Source organism: Saccostrea cucullata, unplaced genomic scaffold (assembly GCF_032062105.1).
Source record: "Saccostrea cucullata isolate Sc308-1 unplaced genomic scaffold, CSIRO_AGI_Scuc_v1 ctg86, whole genome shotgun sequence".
Taxonomy (NCBI): domain Eukaryota; kingdom Metazoa; phylum Mollusca; class Bivalvia; order Ostreida; family Ostreidae; genus Saccostrea; species Saccostrea cuccullata.
In genome coordinates, this window is record NW_026930361.1 from 365,364 (window position 1) to 386,044 (window position 20,681).

At 35.1% G+C, this 20,681-nt stretch overlaps 1 protein-coding gene across 14 annotated transcripts in view; it reads left to right on the top strand.

Moving 5' to 3' along the window:
• The window catches only part of LOC134283833 (focal adhesion kinase 1-like), a 38,452-nt gene that overhangs the window by 9,419 nt on the left and 8,352 nt on the right, over positions 1-20,681 (top strand). For 2 of the 14 annotated variants that reach the window (XM_062766338.1, XM_062766341.1), the window contains exons 1-10: positions 6,033-6,793; positions 11,674-11,865; positions 15,363-15,538; positions 16,186-16,273; positions 16,572-16,651; positions 16,988-17,105; positions 17,578-17,718; positions 18,220-18,303; positions 19,175-19,382; positions 20,257-20,310. In XM_062766338.1, coding sequence (XP_062622322.1) covers positions 6,545-6,793; positions 11,674-11,865; positions 15,363-15,538; positions 16,186-16,273; positions 16,572-16,651; positions 16,988-17,105; positions 17,578-17,718; positions 18,220-18,303; positions 19,175-19,382; positions 20,257-20,310 — 1,390 coding nt within the window. In that variant the 5' untranslated portion in view covers positions 6,033-6,544. Of the gene's footprint in view, positions 1-6,030; positions 6,794-9,371; positions 9,498-10,382; positions 10,510-11,019; positions 11,161-11,562; positions 11,586-11,673; positions 11,866-15,362; positions 15,539-16,185; positions 16,274-16,571; positions 16,652-16,987; positions 17,106-17,577; positions 17,719-18,219; positions 18,304-19,174; positions 19,383-20,256; positions 20,311-20,681 lie in introns of those variants that run through there. The other 12 variants (XM_062766346.1, XM_062766345.1, XM_062766340.1 and 9 more) reach the window with 10 other exon arrangements.

Below are 20,681 nucleotides of genomic sequence, written 5' to 3' on the forward strand. Positions count from 1 at the left end.
AGCAATTCCATTATTCATTGTATGGATTGTTTACGAGCACGGTTTATGTCCGGTTTTGCTATCATAGACATTCATTTAAGATTTTTATTTACATGATACGGCTGACTTTTCGGTCTTTTATATAGCTCTCCATTGTTTGAAATAAAACATGTTCTGTATTAAACTGAAGTATATTAATGCAGTTTTCATCAAATATATTTTGAGTAACAGAACTCTTACCGTTTACGAATAAACTGTAATAATTCCAATCTTAATTTTATTTATCGATTCCCTGTGTTCTGATTGGACGAAAACAAATTCAAGAAAAAGTTTACACATCGATGAATTCTTCAATCAGAACTACTTTCTTGACTGTTGTAAAAACAATGAAAACAGATACTTCTAGTCCGTTTTAGCTACAAGAAACTTGAAATAAAAAATAAATGAATGATCGAATGAATAAAAAAGGACTGACAGACGGGAATATTATGTTTATGTCACTGTCGCATCACGAGTGTGAATTTTAAAAACTCGCTGATCATGCTGTCATTTTCTCGACGTTCCATATCAGCTCAGTTGGTATCGTTGTGATAGGGAAAAGAAACGTACCTCAGACTCTTGCCTTTCTGGCATCAAATTCATATGTTTACATCCTACAGATCCCATATTCTCCCTAAATCTTTTAACGAACCAGAGCAAATCGAGGACGTCGTCGGTCTTCAACTTTCGTCATGACGTCAACATGGCCATGGTCAAGGACGAATTATTCTGGAGAATACGCGTATTTACGATATTTGTTGACTTAAACAACATTAAATGAATTTTTATAAGTTTATTTATTGATTGTTTTGACAATTTAAGTTGGATTTTATCGATATTCATCTTGTACACGTTTCTTTGTGGCATCGGTGGCATTAAAGTATTCCTACGCCGTACAAAATAACGGATTGTATGGCGGCCTCAAAGGGAAATAATTTTAATAATTTAAAAACTTCGTAATTGGAATTATAAGAATTAAACGTTCTTTTTTCAGAATTTATCGATGTGTAAACTCTGCCTTTTTACTCACAAACTTTACATAAAAGTGCTTCGCACTTTTATTCAGTTTGTGAGCAAAAAGGCAGAGTTTACACATCGATAAATTCTGAAAAAAGAACGTTTAATCCTATACTAAATCTTGTCCCCGACTGGATTCTGTGTGTATTTTTTCATATAAATTCAACTTCGGCACCCCAAAACTCACTACTGCTTTTGACTTTTGAATCCAAAAAATGAATATACGTTACTCAGACATGTAAAGTCTTATTTATTTTCCATGCATTAAAATTTGCGAATATGTGGAGGTACGGTGGGGTTACAACTGCGCCGCCACCATTTTGGATTTTACGCGAAAATATTGGGCACACTAAACATAACTTCTCTTGAGCCTTCATCAATCCCACAAATCTGGTTAAAACACCTGACGAATTTATCCCATCTATGTTTGTAACACGATCGCCTATTTTTCTTTGATTGTCAACTTTGTCTTTTTCTCACATTTAGGTCTCTTTTACGCAAAAGTTTGAGCGAAATTCGATAAAACCATGCTAATTTTGACACTCGCTAAAACCATTTCAGAACAAGAAAGTCTCCAAATTAGAATACCATATGACAGATTGTAGTCTATGTAAACATTCCACCAACTGGCATTTGCGTTCGTTAACTTGCGTCCGAGTAATGAGCAAAATTTGTCTTGAAAATTTTAATTTGATTAAATGTGTCTTTTGTTACGTCATTTTTATTGTCAGTATGCTAAACATTCTATATTCTGACGTCATTTTCGGAGATATTACGTCATAAAAATTATAAAGTGACGTCACAGTATGTGTATATTTTTCTGATCTTTCCAATGATATCAAACTCAATAATTTCTGTAAAACGGTTAATCTTTTATTAAACAGTTGCCAGAACTTTTGAAATGCCCCTCGTACAGTAATTAATGGAGAGATGGTTTACAATTTTATGTATGAAAGATACTTAAATAGTATAATAATATTTGCTTTTCCTTAATGACAGGGACTTTCTCAATTAGTAATATATATATATATTTTTTCATTTGATTTGGTGGTATTTCCAGTATTATTAAAAAAATATTACCCCAGTAATTAAATATCAGTTTAAATTGTACAAAGAGCTCTTTGTACTTTGGTAGTATATTTGAAATAATTCAATTAACAGCTTTATCTTGGTCAACACTAGCCATAAGCATCATGCTGATTAGCAATTTACAGTTAATGATATCTTGCAGTCAGATACAGACAAAATTACCACCATTATAACAAAACAGAAGATGATTAGGGAAAAGGTGTCAAACATCTGGTTTCATGCATTTAATATTGCTCGATTATCTAATTATTATTAATAAATTAGAAGTACCCCATGTATAACATATTAATTATTAAGTTATACTTATAAAAAGTTGCAAAATAAAATACCAATTAAAGAAAATAATGTGTTTACTCCATCAATTACAGAAACATGCAGAAGAAGCTTTACTTTAGAATTATAAGTAGCCTTGTTTAATTTTTTCAACAAATATGAAGATCTGTCTTGGAAAAATGCTGCTGACTTTATCAGAACGTCTGTGTTGAACAAATGCCGCTGACTCTACCAGAGGGGTCTGTCTTGGACAAATGCCGCTAAATGCCGCTGACTCTACCAGAGGGTCTCTCTTGGACAAATGCCGCTGACTCTACCAGAAGGTCTGTCTTGGACAAATGCTGCTAAATGCCGCTGACTCTACCAGAAGGTCTGTCTTGGACAAATGCCGCTAAATGCCGCTGACTCTGCCAGAAGGTCTGTCTTGGACAAATGCCGCTAAATGCCGCTGACTTTGCCAGAGGGTGTGTCTTGGACAAATGCCGCTAAATGCCGCTGACTCTACCAGAGAGTCTGTCTTGGACAAATGCCGCTAAATGCCGCTGACTCTACCAGAGGGTCTGTCTTGGACAAATGCCGCTAAATGCCGCTGACTCTACCAGAGGGTCTGTCTTGGACAAATGCCGCTAAATGCCGCTGACTCTACCAGAAGGTCTGTCTTAGACAAATGCCGCTAAATGCCGCTGACTCTACCAGAAGGTCTGTATTGGACAAATGCCGCTGACTCTACCAGAAGGGTCTGTCTTGGACAAATGCCGCTAAATGCCGCTGACTCTACCAGAGGGTCTCTCTTGGACAAATGCCGCTGACTCTACCAGAAGGTCTGTCTTGGACAAATGCTGCTAAATGCCGCTGACTCTACCAGAAGGTCTGTCTTGGACAAATGCCGCTAAATGCCGCTGACTCTGCCAGAAGGTCTGTCTTGGACAAATGCCGCTAAATGCCGCTGACTTTGCCAGAGGGTGTGTCTTGGACAAATGCCGCTAAATGCCGCTGACTCTACCAGAGAGTCTGTCTTGGACAAATGCCGCTAAATGCCGCTGACTCTACCAGAGGGTCTGTCTTGGACAAATGCCGCTAAATGCCGCTGACTCTACCAGAGGGTCTGTCTTGGACAAATGCCGCTAAATGCCGCTGACTCTACCAGAGGGTCTGTCTTGGACAAATGCTGCTAAATGCCGCTGAACTCTACCAGAAGGTCTGTGTTGGACAAATGCCGCTAAATGCCGCTGACTCTACCAGAGGGTGTGTGTTTGACAAATGCCGCTAAATGCCGCTGACTCTACCAGAGGGTCTGTCTTGGACAAATGCCGCTAAATGCTGCTGACTCTACCAGAGGGTCTGTCTTGGACAAATGCCGCTAAATGCCGCTGACTCTACCAGAGGGTCTGTCTTGGACAAATGCCGCTAAATGCCGCTGACTCTACCAGAGGGTGTGTGTTTGACAAATGCCGCTAAATGCCGCTGACTCTACCAGAGGGTGTGTGTTTGACAAATGCCGCTAAATGCCGCTGACTCTACCAGAGGGTCTCTCTTGGACAAATGCCGCTAAATGCCGCTGACTCTACCAGAGGGTGTGTGTTTGACAAATGCCGCTAAATGCCGCTGACTCTACCAGAGGGTCTGTCTTGGACAAATGCCGCTAAATGCCGCTGACTCTACCAGAGGGTCTGTCTTGGACAAATGCCGCTAAATGCCGCTGACTCTACCAGAGGGTCTGTCTTGGACAAATGCCGCTAAATGCCGCTGACTCTGCCAGAAGGTCTCTCTTGGACAAATGCCGCTAAATGCCGCTGACTCTGCCAGAGGGTGTGTCTTGGACAAATGCCGCTAAATGCCGCTGACTCTGCCAGAGGGTCTGTCTTGTAGAAATGCTGCTAAATGCCGCTGAACTCTACCAGAAGGTCTGTGTTGGACAAATGCCGCTAAATGCCGCTGACTCTACCAGAGGGCCTGTGCTGGCCAAATGCCGCTAAATGCCGCTGACTCTACCAGAGGGTCTGTCTTGGACAAATGCCGCTAAATGCCGCTGACTCTACCAGAGGGTCTGTCTTGGACAAATGCCCTAAATGCCGCTGACTCTACCAGAGGGCCTGTGCTGGACAAAGCCACTGAGTTTATCAGAGAGTCTGCCTTGGACAAATGCTGCTAAATGCAGCTGACTCTACCAGTGAGTCTGTGCTGGACAAATGTGATGGTATGATGTTGTTTGCCATGATTTTCGTGACAACTTACATGAAGGAATAGCCATGTTCTGATAGGACAGTTCTTTGATTTTTTTCTGTAGCAATGCATGGACTTTGCTATCATTCTCATGGGAGTAAGGGGGGTATAATTTTTGTGAGCTCAGTGCTTATGGTACCACTAGTTACGATGTAATTTTCATATTTTAAATGTATGTTTTGAGATACATGTACCAGTATATATATGTTGTTCCTCTAAGCATAGTGTTGAGATTTGCATGTATCATTGGGTATATGAATCATCATACATGTCATTCCAAGTTAATAAGAGTCTTTTGAATATAAACTCTGGCCATAATCATCAAATCTATTGTGATTTTGTCAAGTTCTGAATAACTAAACTGAGATGTCATAGTCATATGCCAACTTTATAAAAAAAACATATGATGGTTCATTTGACAGTTCAATGAGCTAATTTTCTATGAAGAAGCCTAATCTTTTTGCCAAGAAGCTTTTATCAATAACAAGATATGATTATTGATATAGTAATTTTTTATTTGACTAAAAAATCAGTGTGAATAAAGGAAAACAGGTTTTATTGCAATATCAGATTTATTGATTTGGCAAAACAATTTCCTGTCAAGTAAAGCAGTATTGGTACATCGTCTTTTGAAGCCCCTGACCCATTTATTGATCTTATTGAATGAGAATTTTAAAAAAAAAAAATCCTGTATGCTTTTGAAATGTTTGTCCTGTGTAAATGATGCACATTTTATAGATTTTGATCTGATATCATTCATTAGCCTTATGTTTTTGTCAGAATGACTTTGCATGGACATGCAGTTTATCTTTAAGTAGTGAATTATTTTTAAAATAGGGCTTAGCAATTCTTAAATTACACATTTCTTTTATTAAATAGAGCTGAAATGTCTTTTAAGAATCAGATTTATTTCGACCACGGGATGTATTAAATGGAGGTATTTTGGCGCTTAAGGTGTATAAAGTGGTGACATTAAAGAATAGAAATGTGAGAAATTTGATTGACTGGGCCTCAAAATACTGCCATTGTAGACAAACCAGATGGAGCCTGGTATGACTATAGGGCTGTATTAATTACCTGTAGAGGATAAAGGTGCAGTATATATTTATCACAATAATTATGTCAATAAAACATAAGCGCGCGACTGGTGAAGTCAGTGAATGTCAAACGGCCTTAAGTCCCCAAAGGATAAAGACAGAGTCAACACTGCAGTTTATTGTATGATCTGGAAATTATGACTGCACAAAATCTATTGTTTACCTTTGGGCAAGGCTATTTTGTGGATGAATGAATTTGTACTAATGCAGATTTTTACACTAGGTAAATCGATCAAGCCCAAATTGATATTTAAATCGCTAATGAAGATTTTGAATAACGGCACATGTCACATTATATGAATAAAAAGACAATAACAGGGAAGAATGGGGAGAGAGAGAAAGAAGGCAAGTCGGAGCTGAACGAAAATGCATCATTCCCTGGTTTAAAGCAGACGGCTGTTGATTATGGTGGAGAAATCAATATGCTGGATAATTCCCATTTCCCAGCAGCCTAGGATGAGGGAACAAAGTAATTGCGCCACAAGTGAAGATGACACTACGGTTTCTCTGTGAAATATTTTTTCTGTGATGAAGAGATAGTTGTGTGTGTTTTTCTTTAGTGACAGTTTTTTTTTCATCAAAAGGATACCATTGATCTTACTACTGTGTACATTATGAAGTAAAATGAAACGAAAACATTTGAAGGAGGAAATGGTAATTATGTGTGTTAATCGGGTGACAGGCTTATCTGATGGTGACCTCGTAATGGGATAATTACTGTTTTACATGGAGCTGTCTGACCAGAGGGGATAGAGCCATTATCTCTGCTTGTACCCACACACTGACAACAAAAGCAGGGAGGTGAGAATCACTCAGACTAATTGACCATGACCAATTCTACAAATTCTTCAAAGACAACATACCCCATAGGAGATGTAGGCCTACCTCACCTAGTCTATCTAACCCACGAGGGAACACTGACCAGTATCTGCACCCATCGCCCGCCCCCACAGACCTACGAGGGGGACCAGACTTCCTCCCAGCGCTGCTGGGGCTGGCTTTATTCTTGCTGCTGCTGCCATTTTAAGACCATGAAACTGTCCCATGCTAAAGGAATCTCAAAACGACTCTCCGAGGTATTGTCATGTACATGTTAAGATTTTAATGTGAGGGTAAGGGCGTGTGTATGTTGAGTATCTCCTCATGTATTACCCCATATAATAGTACTTACAACGTCATAAATGTAGCTTGTTCATAAATTATTCAAGTTTCTTCACCCCATTTGGACGATGGCAATCACTTTGTTGTGTATTATATAATTATATAAGTACCCTTATTGGCTAAGGCAGTCATTTTCACAACATGGCTACACAAGCCTTTGATTCAATGATTTCCTTATTTGTTTAAAATGCTAGAGGGGACACCATCCTATTTCTAGTTATTTGGTTTAAATTGTATGTTTGGGGACTAATCCATTGTTTGTTTATCTATTGTTGAAGTTTAATTCGATTCCCATACAGAGACATGCAATTATAACACGTAATGTGATTTGTAACAGAAATCCTCTTTAAGTAATCCTCAATTTTGAATTGACAGTTGACCCATGTTCTGAATGGCTGCCTCATTCTCTTGTATTTACGAACATATATGTATATTTAAAGCATCAAACCTTAATTACATACAAAAACAGAACCTCTATCTACGGTATGGTAGATTTTCATTAACAATGTTTGCCACTCTATTGATCACAAGACAACCTCTTTGTGATCTGTGACCCTCTTATTGCAAATTTATAGGATAAGTTCGAACATATCTAATAAGGAATGGATTATCTTTGTGATATGAATGGAATACATTGATTGTTAGTATAAGACCCCACTTGATCATTGATCCACATTTCTGATTTTCTGCACTTTAAATTTCATTATAAACTGTTTCATGTGGGTTCTTTATTTCCAATCTTTTAACCACAAGATTTATGGACATGAACTGACAAGGGGTTAAATTAATAATTCATATATATCTTGTTTGAAGTATGGCACCTTGTTTGACAATCGTTTGTTTGTGTGTCTGTGAGGCAGGAAGGAAAAGTGTACGTTTTTTTGTGAATAATATAATTTAGCTTTTCCTAAACAGCAGGACGCGTTATGAGAAAATCTGGTTTGCAGTGGCTCAAAGTTTGCTGCGTGTAATTGTGTAACAAGGAATGTGGGCTTCACATTATTATGTGAACTCTTTTTTTTTTCTGAAAACCTAATCATCCATCAATATTTATAATGTGTTATTTCTTTACTTGACAGGCAGATTGCATTGCCGGGCCTTCAGTATTGTATTGATCATTGTACGGGCTTTGTTATGAATCATAAAAAATAAAAACCTAACTCTTTTCAGTATTGTCCGATGGGATAGTTTAAGAAATTGGCACCTTACAAAAAACAGGAACCCCAGATATTGTGCCGCTTAAAAGATTTTTCTAGTTTGTTGTATATGTGATGGTGAAAGGTACATGTATGTTAATGTTGAATTCTTGTCAAATTTACTGAAGATGTATACAGAATATATATTAGTAATTTGTTTTGTATAGTAATCCATTAGAATTTTTTTCTATAATTTTGTTTATAACGTCCTTTGCATTGCTATGTATTGTGCACCCACTCAAAACCAAAACAAGTTGCCAGAAAAAATACTAAAAATCAGGAATGCACTTCTCGACTATAAAGACCAGAAATAGCTGTAGGTTATGGCAAGGGGTCAATATATCATTGTAAACATGGATTTTGGCAACAGTGCACTGTGCTGTAGTGTCTTCTTCTTGTCAAAGAGATTTTGTCTTGTCAGATTGATAGATTGAGAGAAAAAAACTGTTATTCCAAACTAACAACTACACAGGCAGCTGGGGGATAATTTAGGTTTTAGCTGGATTAAGATCAATATTGTACTTTACAATGCATTGTCGCAAATTAAAAGCTCCCTGCGAAAAAGGAAGATGTACAACTACATTTTTGTGAAACATGCAAGGGAGAGATATGATATAAAAGTAGTTGGTCAGCAAAGAATCTAAAATATAATTTACTAATTACTGTTGTGATTTTGAATTGAAATTTTGAAATGTTTAAATTACATTAGTATAGGTAATTACTATAAAAATCTTCAATATACTAAATTATACCACAAAACCTCATTTGCATTAAATGATACTTTAAATCAAGATTTAAATCATATATTCCCCATGCTCAGAGTGGTACATACTACAAAATTAAACAAAGACAATATTATTTTTAGCTGGAGAGTAGAAATGATGATTTATTTAATGTGTCTTAAAATGAAGACTAATTTTGGTTTCAAATTGTATTGAAGTTTGAAAATTTGTTCCTTAAATTGTCATATCAGTAGGATCAAGGAAATCCCACATACATGTTTATTATGTGTTTTCCTTCTTACATGCATGTACCTCATACTTGCAGACTTAGTGACAGGAAAATATTTTTTTGGCCAACTGTATATATATACTCTGATATAATTCTTTAAATAAGGAAACAATAATTTGAGACAAAACTTATTACCCTTTATTTTTACTGAAAAATCGACTTGGCCACTAATTTGTATGATATCAGCCCACACTTTACATGAGATTTAGACGGTAAGTGAAAGGAATTTGGAAACAATTGAGATGAAGAGGTTAGTATCAAGAGGCCTCTTTGTTATAAAGTACTTATGTACTGTGGCTGATGTTACTCACTGTTCACTGTTGTTGACAGTAAGTTAGGGGACTCGTGCCAGTACGCGGTCAAAATGATTCTGGGATGCTTTTGTTCCACCTGTTACGAGGAAACTGACGAGGTCTGTTTTTGATTGTAGGCTATTTATCTTGTTCCAATCAATTAGCTTGTGGTCGGCATGATCTATGATAAGTTCCGCAGATTTTCAATTTGTTTTGTATTTGTTTACAGAAAGTTCTAACTTTGTTGCAGTAATTTATGTTTTTCCCTAGTATTATACGTCATGGTTTCACTTCAGAACCCGTTTTTAGCTCACTAGAGATTTGCTTACTGGTTCGGCTTGTGGATTCTGTTTTATAACTGTTTATTTATGTTTAATATGACCAAAAGCTTAGTCAGAGACTCTGCGTATGACCTGATCTGCCAGTGGTGCAGTACTGCTACATTCATCAATTTATTAACTGTTAGTCATACATGGATGCATCTCTCTCGACATTTTTTTGGCAGTTTGTTCAACTGTTTACTACATTTTATTCTCTCTGTCTCCATTTCCTTGTGAAACACGTGCTTGTAGCAATGGCATGCCATTCTTTTTCCATAGTAATAGTAATCCATCAATTCTCAAGTTGCCATTCATCCTGTTATTTATTTAGAAACATATCAATGTATTTTAAGAGGCTGTCAAAACAGAGCTAGCCTGCTATAAGACAGGTGGCCTAATCTGTAGTGCTAGAAAAGTACCCCCACTGCTCACATCTGGCCATCTGAACCAGGCCTTTTACTCATATCTCCCTGTCGTATTCCGGAGAGAGATACTGGCCAGGGGGTCACCCCTGGGATAGCCATCTGATTTGCCAGGGCCTTTTACTTACATATCTATGCAAGGTGTGGCTATTGTAGCCTATCTAATGAGCCAATCATCAAGAATCCAGAATGTGGGTCATCTGATAGGGCTTGGTGACATATCCAAAATGGAGGGTCAGAGAGTGCAAGGGGTGGAGAAGTTATTTGTACAGTTGGGATATAAATGGTTACTGGCCAGTGTAAGTGTTGTTTACTTGTTTACATTTTGTGTATTGGATCTACCTGGGATCAGGTCACAGGGCTCTGAGGTTAGAAAAGGAATTTGCCAGGTAAAATAAACAGCTCACTTCTACAGATGTGTGAAAGGTTCTCTAATAAAACAATCAGTTCATTTACTGAATCTATCATTTAATTATTTTTTAATTTTTCTAAAATGGGATAATATTTCTGAGTGAATCACGGCAATTTCCACATGTGCAAGTGTTGTTGTGTGTGTGTATTCATGCAAGGTGTGGCTATTGTATTACCTATCTAATGTTTAGTCATTCACAAAATCATCAAGAATCTTTATCATTAGACAAGCTTCTGTGCCATCGACTTGTCTGTAGTGGGGCTCTCCTGATAGTGTGTTGGCTCTCTGATAGAAATTGTCCTCTGAGAGCATGTGGGAATAACTGTATATTTCGTCCCTAATGACAGTTTTCACAATTAGATATATTTATGGAAATTGGGAACTGATTAGGAAACTGTAAAGGAAGCTGCTGAATTTTGATACATGTAATAGGAAGGGCAGAAAGTTAGCAGTAACCTCAGTACCAGGAAAAGATAGCAGCCAGCATAATATTAAGGAACTGAAAGGATACATAGTGATAATGTGATATCAGTTATATAATAGGAATTGAAATTATACATAGTGATATTGTGAGACTATGAAGTTTGTTTAGCCAAAAGTGATTTTATACTGGAAGGTGTATTGAAATGTAAGTGATTTAAAGATGCCAGAACATGGACTATTGTATTGTGTTATTCATTATATTTTGCTCGAAGATGTGTATTAGGTTTCAATAAATTGGGCCTGCACAAGGATGAGAGGTCATTTATGAATTGTAAAATACTGTATAAAATTGAAAAACCTGCTGTTAGAAAACTCAGCATGACTTGTTGACTTTGCAACCTGCCAAGTCAGGTTGTGGTTTTGTATTTCAGTTTTATAAAGCTGATGATTTAAAGGATAGTCTGTACATTCCTTCACAATATTACAACACTTGGTAGGTTTTTAACCACCCCAGACTTTTATTGTGTTATTATCTAGGCATTGGAAAGGACATAAGAGATCTATATCCACTACTTGACAGTTTACCTATCTTTCTCTCTGTGTCTCCAAGTCTGAAAGTTATGACGTCTGGTATATAGAACATGTATATATGTTATTATGTTATAATACTTATAAACCTGTGTTGTCATTAATAGCTGAACGTTTTTCCCTCTTTCAGATCGCGCGATGGAGTAAACTGTGGAAGATTATACAAGATGAAGAGTGCGAGCAGTGCTCGGATTTAATCGACGCCGAGAACGAGAGTGACCTACGCGTCAAGCGGTTCCTGATGGACAGGTCCATCCTCAAAGTCCACCTCCCGAATGGGGGGTTCAACATGGTCAAATACGGAGATGCTACGGATGTCAAGGTAAGACTAATTACCTCAATGTAATCCTAGAGATTATGGCAGGAAATAGGGACTGTTCAGGAAATGAAGACATGACAGACATTGTCTTCATTCATGTAAATGGTCAAAAGATGGCCATTGAGTAGCACTTTAGTCCTCAAGTGCCCATAAATGACCGCAATTTTTATGCCATTTTGTACAGAGATTTCTAGAAATTCTTTTAGCTTAGGAATGATATTATTATCAGCATTTCATGGGAAAATACTTTCAGGAATTTACTTTCTAGGCAATAAGTGTCTTCCTTAAATCATGATTAAAGTAAATTATACATGTAGTATAGAGTAACAGAAATTAGTTTCTATAAAGATGACTTAATGGCAAGGCATTTAGTGCATGACATTAGAAAATGTGTAGCGTTTAGAGAATTTCACTAGTATTCTAGATCACTTCTTATTTATCCTCATATCTTGACAATGCAGAAGTAGATTTGTATTAAAAGCATTTTAAGTTCCACAGAGAACTTTGGAATTCAAAGATCAGGAGAATGAGCTAGTTCATAGAGTAATTGGAATAGGAGTGTTATGGTGCAAAAATCAAAATCATTTTCAGAGAATTAAGTGCATATCTCTGTATCTAAACGATAATGTTGTATCATACATAATAGTTCACATATTTCTAAACACATCTGAATTGATTTTTCCTTTTTCTAGATTATGGTAAGCCGGGGATAACTGTCTAATGTGTAGTGGTATATTTTATGACCTTTTTGCACTGGCTTGATGTGAAAATTGCTGATTTTTCCCAATCACTGGGACCTGCATGAAGGGGTCCAGTTTTTTGTTTTCCACAATCCCTTGTATAGCTTTACGGATATTTTTTTCCTTATTAAGGAATCAGCATCATTTTCCCATTAATATGGTGTCTGTTTTTGTTGGGTTCTTTTCATTTGTATTGTTCCCAGTTTCCTTATAAAATCTATGTTTCTGTTTTGAATTTTGGTTCCGTTTTATTGGATAACCCAAAAGAGAACAATAGTAATTATTTTTGGTTCAATGAATTACAAAATTTTGAAAAAAGTTTCATTAAGAATTGGCTATTCGGTATATTGTGTTCATTTTGGTTTAATTACTTAAAAAAAAAAAAAACTTTTTGTAGAATGTCTACACTCTGAAATTTTCTTTCCCTTGTAATTGCAATCTTACCATTTGGGTGACAGGGCTACTGAATTTGTAAACAATCAATACCCAGATGTAACATCTACCTTGTAAGTTGTGAATGCACTTTACAGTTATAAATCACATTGATGTATCCTTTAACCTAAAGTAAAATGCAATTTCCATGTAATAAAAAACATGACCAATTTTTTAATTGAACCTAGGTAAATCAAAGTGTAAACTAATAGAGAGGGGAGTTGTTTACCATTAGTTTTTTTTTTGTGTGTGACTCATACCGTCTAGGGGAAACCGTCAGGTATAACAAGGAAAATATATTGGTTCAACCACTTAGCAAGTATTTTCAAAAAGGGGACCCATAGGAAGTAGGGGGATGTGTTACATGAGTCAGGTTTTAACCACACGTGGGGTCTTACCGTCAGTTTTGTCGCATGTATATATTTATATGTTGTTTTATGTGTTTTCATTTATTGTGTTCTAACATGTTTTATATCTTATTCATATTTTGATTTGTGTGTCTTACTGTTTTGTTAGACCAGTTCGTATGTGGGTGAAATATGTGACCTTGCATGTTGGGTTAATGGGCATTGTTCATTCAAGAACTCTAAGGATATACACATCCAGGAATCAAATTTAACACAAGTACACTCAGTTTTTTTGTGTGCATGCATAGAGATAATTATATTTAATTACTCTAATGAGTTTAAGACAGCCCAGAGACACTTGTACACTTCACTGTTATGCACACTAGCACACCTTGGAAAGAAGGATTTATGTCCAAAAGATGGCAAAACGCAGTTGTTAATTAAGCCGTTATTAATTAAGCTGTCTGTATTTTGGTTCATATGGGTCTGACATGTATGACAAGGCCAAGGGCACGCCTTGTCAGTATTTATATTTCTATACCTACACTGCAAAACTAAAAAGGCAAGACGAAGCCTCGTGCAATTACCTAACGACAGACCTTATTAAAGTCAATATTTCAGGAGTGTAGTAAAATCCTAATTAGTCCACTATACAAGATGGTATTTGAAAGCTAGCATAAAAAATAGCAAAACCTGATGATAAAAATTAATCTTGAAATTTTATTTGTCAAAAAGAAGACTTATATTATATTGCCTACTGACATGATACAGAAAAATTCCCCTTCCATGTGACTTACTGACCAGATATCGTATCAATATAACCCTTTCCACATGACCTACTGTTTTCCCAATACCTCACAAAGAGCCTAACTGATGTTGCATAAGCACAAGAGAAAATTTCAGTGTATGGAGTGTAAACAATAAGAATGGTTTGCTTTTAGAAAATAAACTTTTAATATTGAAAAATCTTCAAAAGGATAGATTTTATTATGTACACAATTAGAGGGTTAATATGGAAAATAAAATATTAGGTCCTTGGAATAAATGTATACTGGGTTTTACTTTAATACCTTCAGTTTTTGCCATACCCATTTTTCACTTTTTCAAGGATCCCACCAAGACTTGCACAATATGCATTTTTAAAGATCTCATTTATTTCTTTATTACCCCTTAAAGTACATGTCTGCGTAACTGAAATATCCTTACTACTAGAATAATATTGACCTTAGATGTTTTTCATATATTTATTTATGACACAAAACCATTTTTTTGTACAAATCCCAGTATTGTTCACAGTGCACCAAAATATATAACGACTTCTTCCTTAAAGTCTGAAGAAGGAAATTATGTTTTATTTATACTGATTTTATGTATGCATGGTTTAACAATTCATTATGCCATTTTATTTTATAATATGTTTTCTTTTTTTGGCATTTTAATTTATTTGTGTGTTTAAGGGTATGTGCATGTTTTTGGAAAATTAATAATCTCCGTAAGAAGTATTAATATACACACAAGCACAAAATTCTTAAAAGGATATACATGTATCCAATAAAAGCCAAACAACTTTTAATTAATATAGTAATGATAAATATGTGTGGAAGTTTGAGCAGAGAAACAATGAAAGTTTAAAGCATTTTAGTAATTCATTCATCATAAGGGCATTTATTTTTCTCTCTCCCCCCTAACCTTGAAACAAAGAGAAGAAGGATTTGTTTATTTGTTAGTACCAGAGTTATTGGAGGAAGGGAGTAGGGGGTTAAAATTCTGCCTAAAAACAGACCTGATCTACTAAGTGGGAAAGGAGGTTACACTATTATGTACAGTGGAGGGGAATAAGGAACTGCATGTAGACTAGTCAATAAGAATTAAAGGAGTATAGTTTATAATAGTTTAAGCGTAGTATACCATTTGAAGGTATGAGAATACTGTACATTTTGCATACTGGTATATGTAATGTATTATTTTTGTTCCTTTGTAGGACATCATCAAGTTAGTGGTAGGCAGACTAGCTGCAGGAGAACGATATTATTCCAAATGTTACGCCCTCAAACTGGTACACCTACAGTCTAAAGAATCCTACTGGCTTCACAATAACCTATCTATGTACCAGGTCAGACAGAAATACGAGTCCTCCCACCCACCGGAAGAATGGAGGTAATTAGGCCATATAAAAATATACCAGGGGTATATAAAGGAATCTCAGATGTCCAATTATTTCTATGGATATTTCAAAAATCATAAATTTGTCAAAGATTTTTTTTCCACTTATGTGTCTGTGTATTGAGAACTTTATTCTTCACTATGATAAATGTTTTTTTTTTGTCAGAAAGAAAACTAAATGCTTGGTTGAAAGCTAAACGGTTTTAATAGGTCAAAGATGAATAGAAATGGCATGGTTTTCATAAGAATATATACTGGTTTTGAAAAGAATGTTTTCATAAATGCATCAATTTTTTTCAAAAATCCATGTCGAGATGTTAATTCTGAAGATTTTACAATGAACATTTCCCCTTATGATTCAGTGAAAGCTTCATACATTTGGTGCCAGTAGCATTAAAAAATGGCTGTAAATTGAGTGTATAAAGTGCATTAGGATGACTCCCAGCCAAAATCTGATAAACTAAAGTGCAATATGTGTTAAAGTGGATGGAGAAATTTTAAGCATGTTTCTAGTGACTTATTAAAGAACCACCCTATATCTGTATGATTTCAACCACTTACTGTGAGCTTTAAAAATTGTGTTTTTGCAGAAAGCACCTGCTTATTTGTTTAATTTTTTACTTTTTCTTTTTTTCGTATAGGTATGAGTTGAGGGTCAGATATTTACCAAAGAATATAGCGGACCTATACACAAGAGATAAAGTGACCTTCTTTTATTTATATGACCAAGTAAGTGGATCAGTTTTATTTCCTGCTCTAAAAATCTATCAAATCAAATGTAGAAAAAAAGTTCTTAGTTTGTTTTAGTATATGTACATGATGTAGTGGTTCATATACTCGAGCAGTTATATGATCATGAGTTGTTTTTTCCTACTTTTGCTTTGAATAGTAAATAGAAATCATTATTAGGGTAAAAATTACTTGTTTTACTGTATTTTCAACTCATGTTGCCATAAGAAGGTAAAATAGTACATACCTGTATGAAGTATGGAAAAATGAATTGGACCTGTAACTGTTTCCATTATAGGTACGGAATGATTACATGCGAGATATAGCTGAATCCATAGAACCAGATGTTGCTATCCGATTAGGCTGTATAGAAATGAGGTATGGTGAAATTATAGCCAACAAATTTACAAAGTATAACATATGCATTCATAATATGTTTATAAATAATTACTGCAATTATTAAAAAATCAACAAGGTTTTTCTTCTTCCTTGTTTTTTTTTTTGTCAGTCATATTTACTTTTCTGTATTAATTTTTATTGAAAGGAAGTTTGCCCAAATAATACTGTTGTAGCAAAATTCAATGATTTTTCTCAAGTTGAAAAATTTTAAAAACATTTTATTCATCAACAAAAGGATTCTGAATTAACTGCTGTCTATGAAAATATGGTGAGAAACATCAAAGAATTGATGAACATATATTTATTTCATTGCAGGAGATTTTTCAAAGATATGCCACAAGTAGCCTTAGACAAGAAATCCAATTTTGAGTATTTAGAGAAAGAGATTGGTTTTAAAAGATTTCTTCCAAAGTCAGTCACAGACTCTATGAAGGTAAGAAAGTCATAAAAAAGAGGGAAATATAAATGTACAAAAAGCACATACCGGTAATGTGTTATTGCCACAATCCAACATGTATAATCTATTTCCTTCTATGTTTAAAAAAGCAGACTATATAATTTAATACTGTATTTGTTGCTTGTCAAGATGTAAATAAGAGCAGGAATTCAGAACATTTTAATTGTTGAATTAATTAAATCAAAAGGATTCCTGTAATTGCCATTTCCCTAAAAAGGGTAGTCATTTAACATAGGGAAAAAGAAATAAATTATTCAAAAAGGAAGCCTTTTATCGCAACTAAGGTACAAATGTACCTTACATGTACATTGCAATTTATAATTGTGTAAGTTGTAAGTCATGGTTTCTTATGATCAGCCGGATACACTATGCATGCTTGAATGAATGATAATTCTTGATGCAAAGTACATGTAGAATGCATAACTATTGTCTTTATTTTCCTTTCCAGTCAAAGAATCTTAGGAAATTAATACAGAACCATTTTAAGCAGTATGCCCAGCTGAAGGAACACGAGTGTGTATACAAGTTTTTTGAGACACTGGGGACAGTGAACAAGTTTGACCAAGAGAGATTCCGATGTAATGTGGGAGTAAGTCATCCTTTGTATACCAATACAGTTGAACCTCAGTATCTAAAGCACTGATAACTTGAACACCATGGATATGTGAATTTGATTTGGAATTCCAAACTGCTTATTTCTTAAGTATTTAACCCTGGATATCTTGAATTCTTGGAAATCTTGAAGTATTTTCTCTGTCCCATTGAGTTGGAGATAATTAGGTTTGACTGTGTATACATATTGTCTTATACGGTGTATTAATTGGAACTAAAGATGACATGTTTTTGATTAGGAAGTATTATCAAGAATGTCCATGAAAAGAATACACTAACAGTAGATATTGATTAAATTATCTTGGGACTAGGAGTTTCTATTTGGTTTTACATGTTTTACCAGGGGATTCCTTTATTTAAATGGTAATTGAATTATACAGAAACAGCAGAATATATCAAGGCAATGCTCTCTCTTAGTATGACTCTAATCATAGATGTTTTGTGCTTTGTCATATTCTGTAAACTTTATTAATTTTAGTCCACTACTTCTTGGGGCATTTCCATGGAGATTGTGATTGGTCCAGAGGTTGGGATAAGCTACCAGACCGAGAAATCCTCATCTGTAAGTGTATAGTAATATTGTGTTTCAGTTCTTTCCGTGATGTTAACAAATTTATTAACAATTATTATGGTATGTCTATGCAAGAGATTTGTCTATATATACAGTAGATCACATACTTTTCAGAATACCATACTTTTTGCAGTACTTAAAATTCATAAGTGAGATAAAAATTTTTACATTTGTTGGGTATTGCTCATCGTCGGAAACCCACGGGTGATCTCGTCTTTACTTATCACCCGTGGGCAAACTCGCCGAAAAATCGTCGTATGTAATTAAATATGCATGGGTCATTTGATTGGCCGCATCACAGAGTCGCGATGCGAAACAACGAATTACAGTTCACATTATGTATGCATGTTCGGCATTGCCAAAAACATGAAAAACTCATTCCATAGTTAACACAGCTGATAAATCCACTCACAGGTGCATTTTGCAGTTAGAAAGAGGTACTCCTATATAATATCTGATGGATATTTATGTACGAATTGACTTTCATTGTTTTAAATCAAACTTCGCATGTTTTAACGAGCGTCACAATATTTACCATAAATCGCAAAGTAATGAACGTATTTTTTCAAAATTGAAGAGTTCCAACTTTCTGATTGGTTGACTAAAAACAACAAATTAGCATATTTTACGGCGATATTTCAGCTAGTTTGTCCACGGGTGATAAGTAAAGATGAGATCACCCGTGGGTTTCCCACGATGGGTATTGCTGTATAATTATATAATCTTTGCTTAAAAAAATACAAACAAGAAGGAAATTTTCGCAGATCATCTCACATAATAATGTGAAAATGAAGTTCTCAGAAATATAATATGATTTACATTACATGTATATCTGATTTTTATGTTGAACTAATACTTTCAGCCTGTACACATGGCAGACTTTTCTCAAGTGAAGTCCATACAGACCACCACACAGGATGGGAGGGGGATTCTCCAGATTAAGATTGCGGGGGCGGTGGACCCCCTGACTATCACCTCCTCCCCCTCAGAAGTGGAGGATATGGCGGACCTCATTGACGGCTATTGTCGTCTCGTACATGACATCAGTACTTCATTGTGGACAAGAAAAGGTATGTCTGTTTGTCTGTGTGTCTGTTTCTTCTTGTATGAGTCTCTGTTTGGCTTTCAGTGCTTTTATTGTGTAAACATTGTAACCATTGTAAGAAAAATTATACATATTTCTACTTGGATTGTATCTTAATATACAGATTTATATTTTCTTCGGAAGAAAATTATGGCTTGTCCATATACTTGAACTTTATATATATCATCTAGATATTTTCTACATAATCGAATTTTCAAGGACTTCTAGATTTATATATCTTATTCTTGGAAAATTATAAACACTTCATCATTTTCCGAGAGCAAAAAAGTAAAGCAAAATCGAATTTTACCAATATACATTTAAATGAAAGAGTAATGGATACATCTTTGTAGGTTAATAATTAGGATATGTAGAGTGCAAATTCGGTTTTGATGCAACTGCTCTAAACATTTATAAAATGCATTTCCTGTTCCAAAAGTGTACATGTATTATTCTAGTTATTCACACAATTATTCGTATCTGAACATCTGCTCAACAGTGATACACTAAGTTCAAATTTGAAATACTAAAAAGTTCAGTTACACCTTTGCAGTACATGTATCTAAAAATTCAGTGTAGTTCACCAAAAAATGTACAGAATGGTGGGAAAAACAAATTATTTTAATCCCAAAGATTCTGAGGAAAGAGGAAACAGGAATAGTTTATTGTATAAATCTAATTGTACCTACATGTATATATAAATCTTCATACATACGTGTATAACTCGACACTTGTAGAATTATTGTTGCTTGTTTGAGTTTGTCTTACTTTGTTCGGCTGTTTTACGTTAATCTGTCTCGTGTTTTGTTTCTCGTTAACTGGTACATATACATCAGTTTCCTCTGATTTTATTAATTAAGCTTCTATGGATTGGCAATTATCAGTGGAGGAAGCCCTCACACGCTTAGAGAAAGGTTTGTGATGCATGAACAATGCATGTCACAGAGTTCTGAATTTGATATTATTATTTTTTTTTTATATTATTCTTTTACTAACATTTTTTGCCTTTTTTTAAAAATATATTTTACAGTAGCTATTGCTAACTTAGATTTGCATTTGCATTTTTTTTTATTTACAAGGAATTAATGAAAGATTCCTTATTCCTCCTAATATGTATACATGTTCCAGAAGTGTGTTATAATTCCCCAGACATTCCAATGAAGGCATGCTATTTGATTCTGAATCACTATAAAATACAGATCCTTAGGTGTATATATTTAGGACTAGAATTACATGATTAATACAACTGTACATGAGCTTACGTAATTTATTTTATATGTCATCC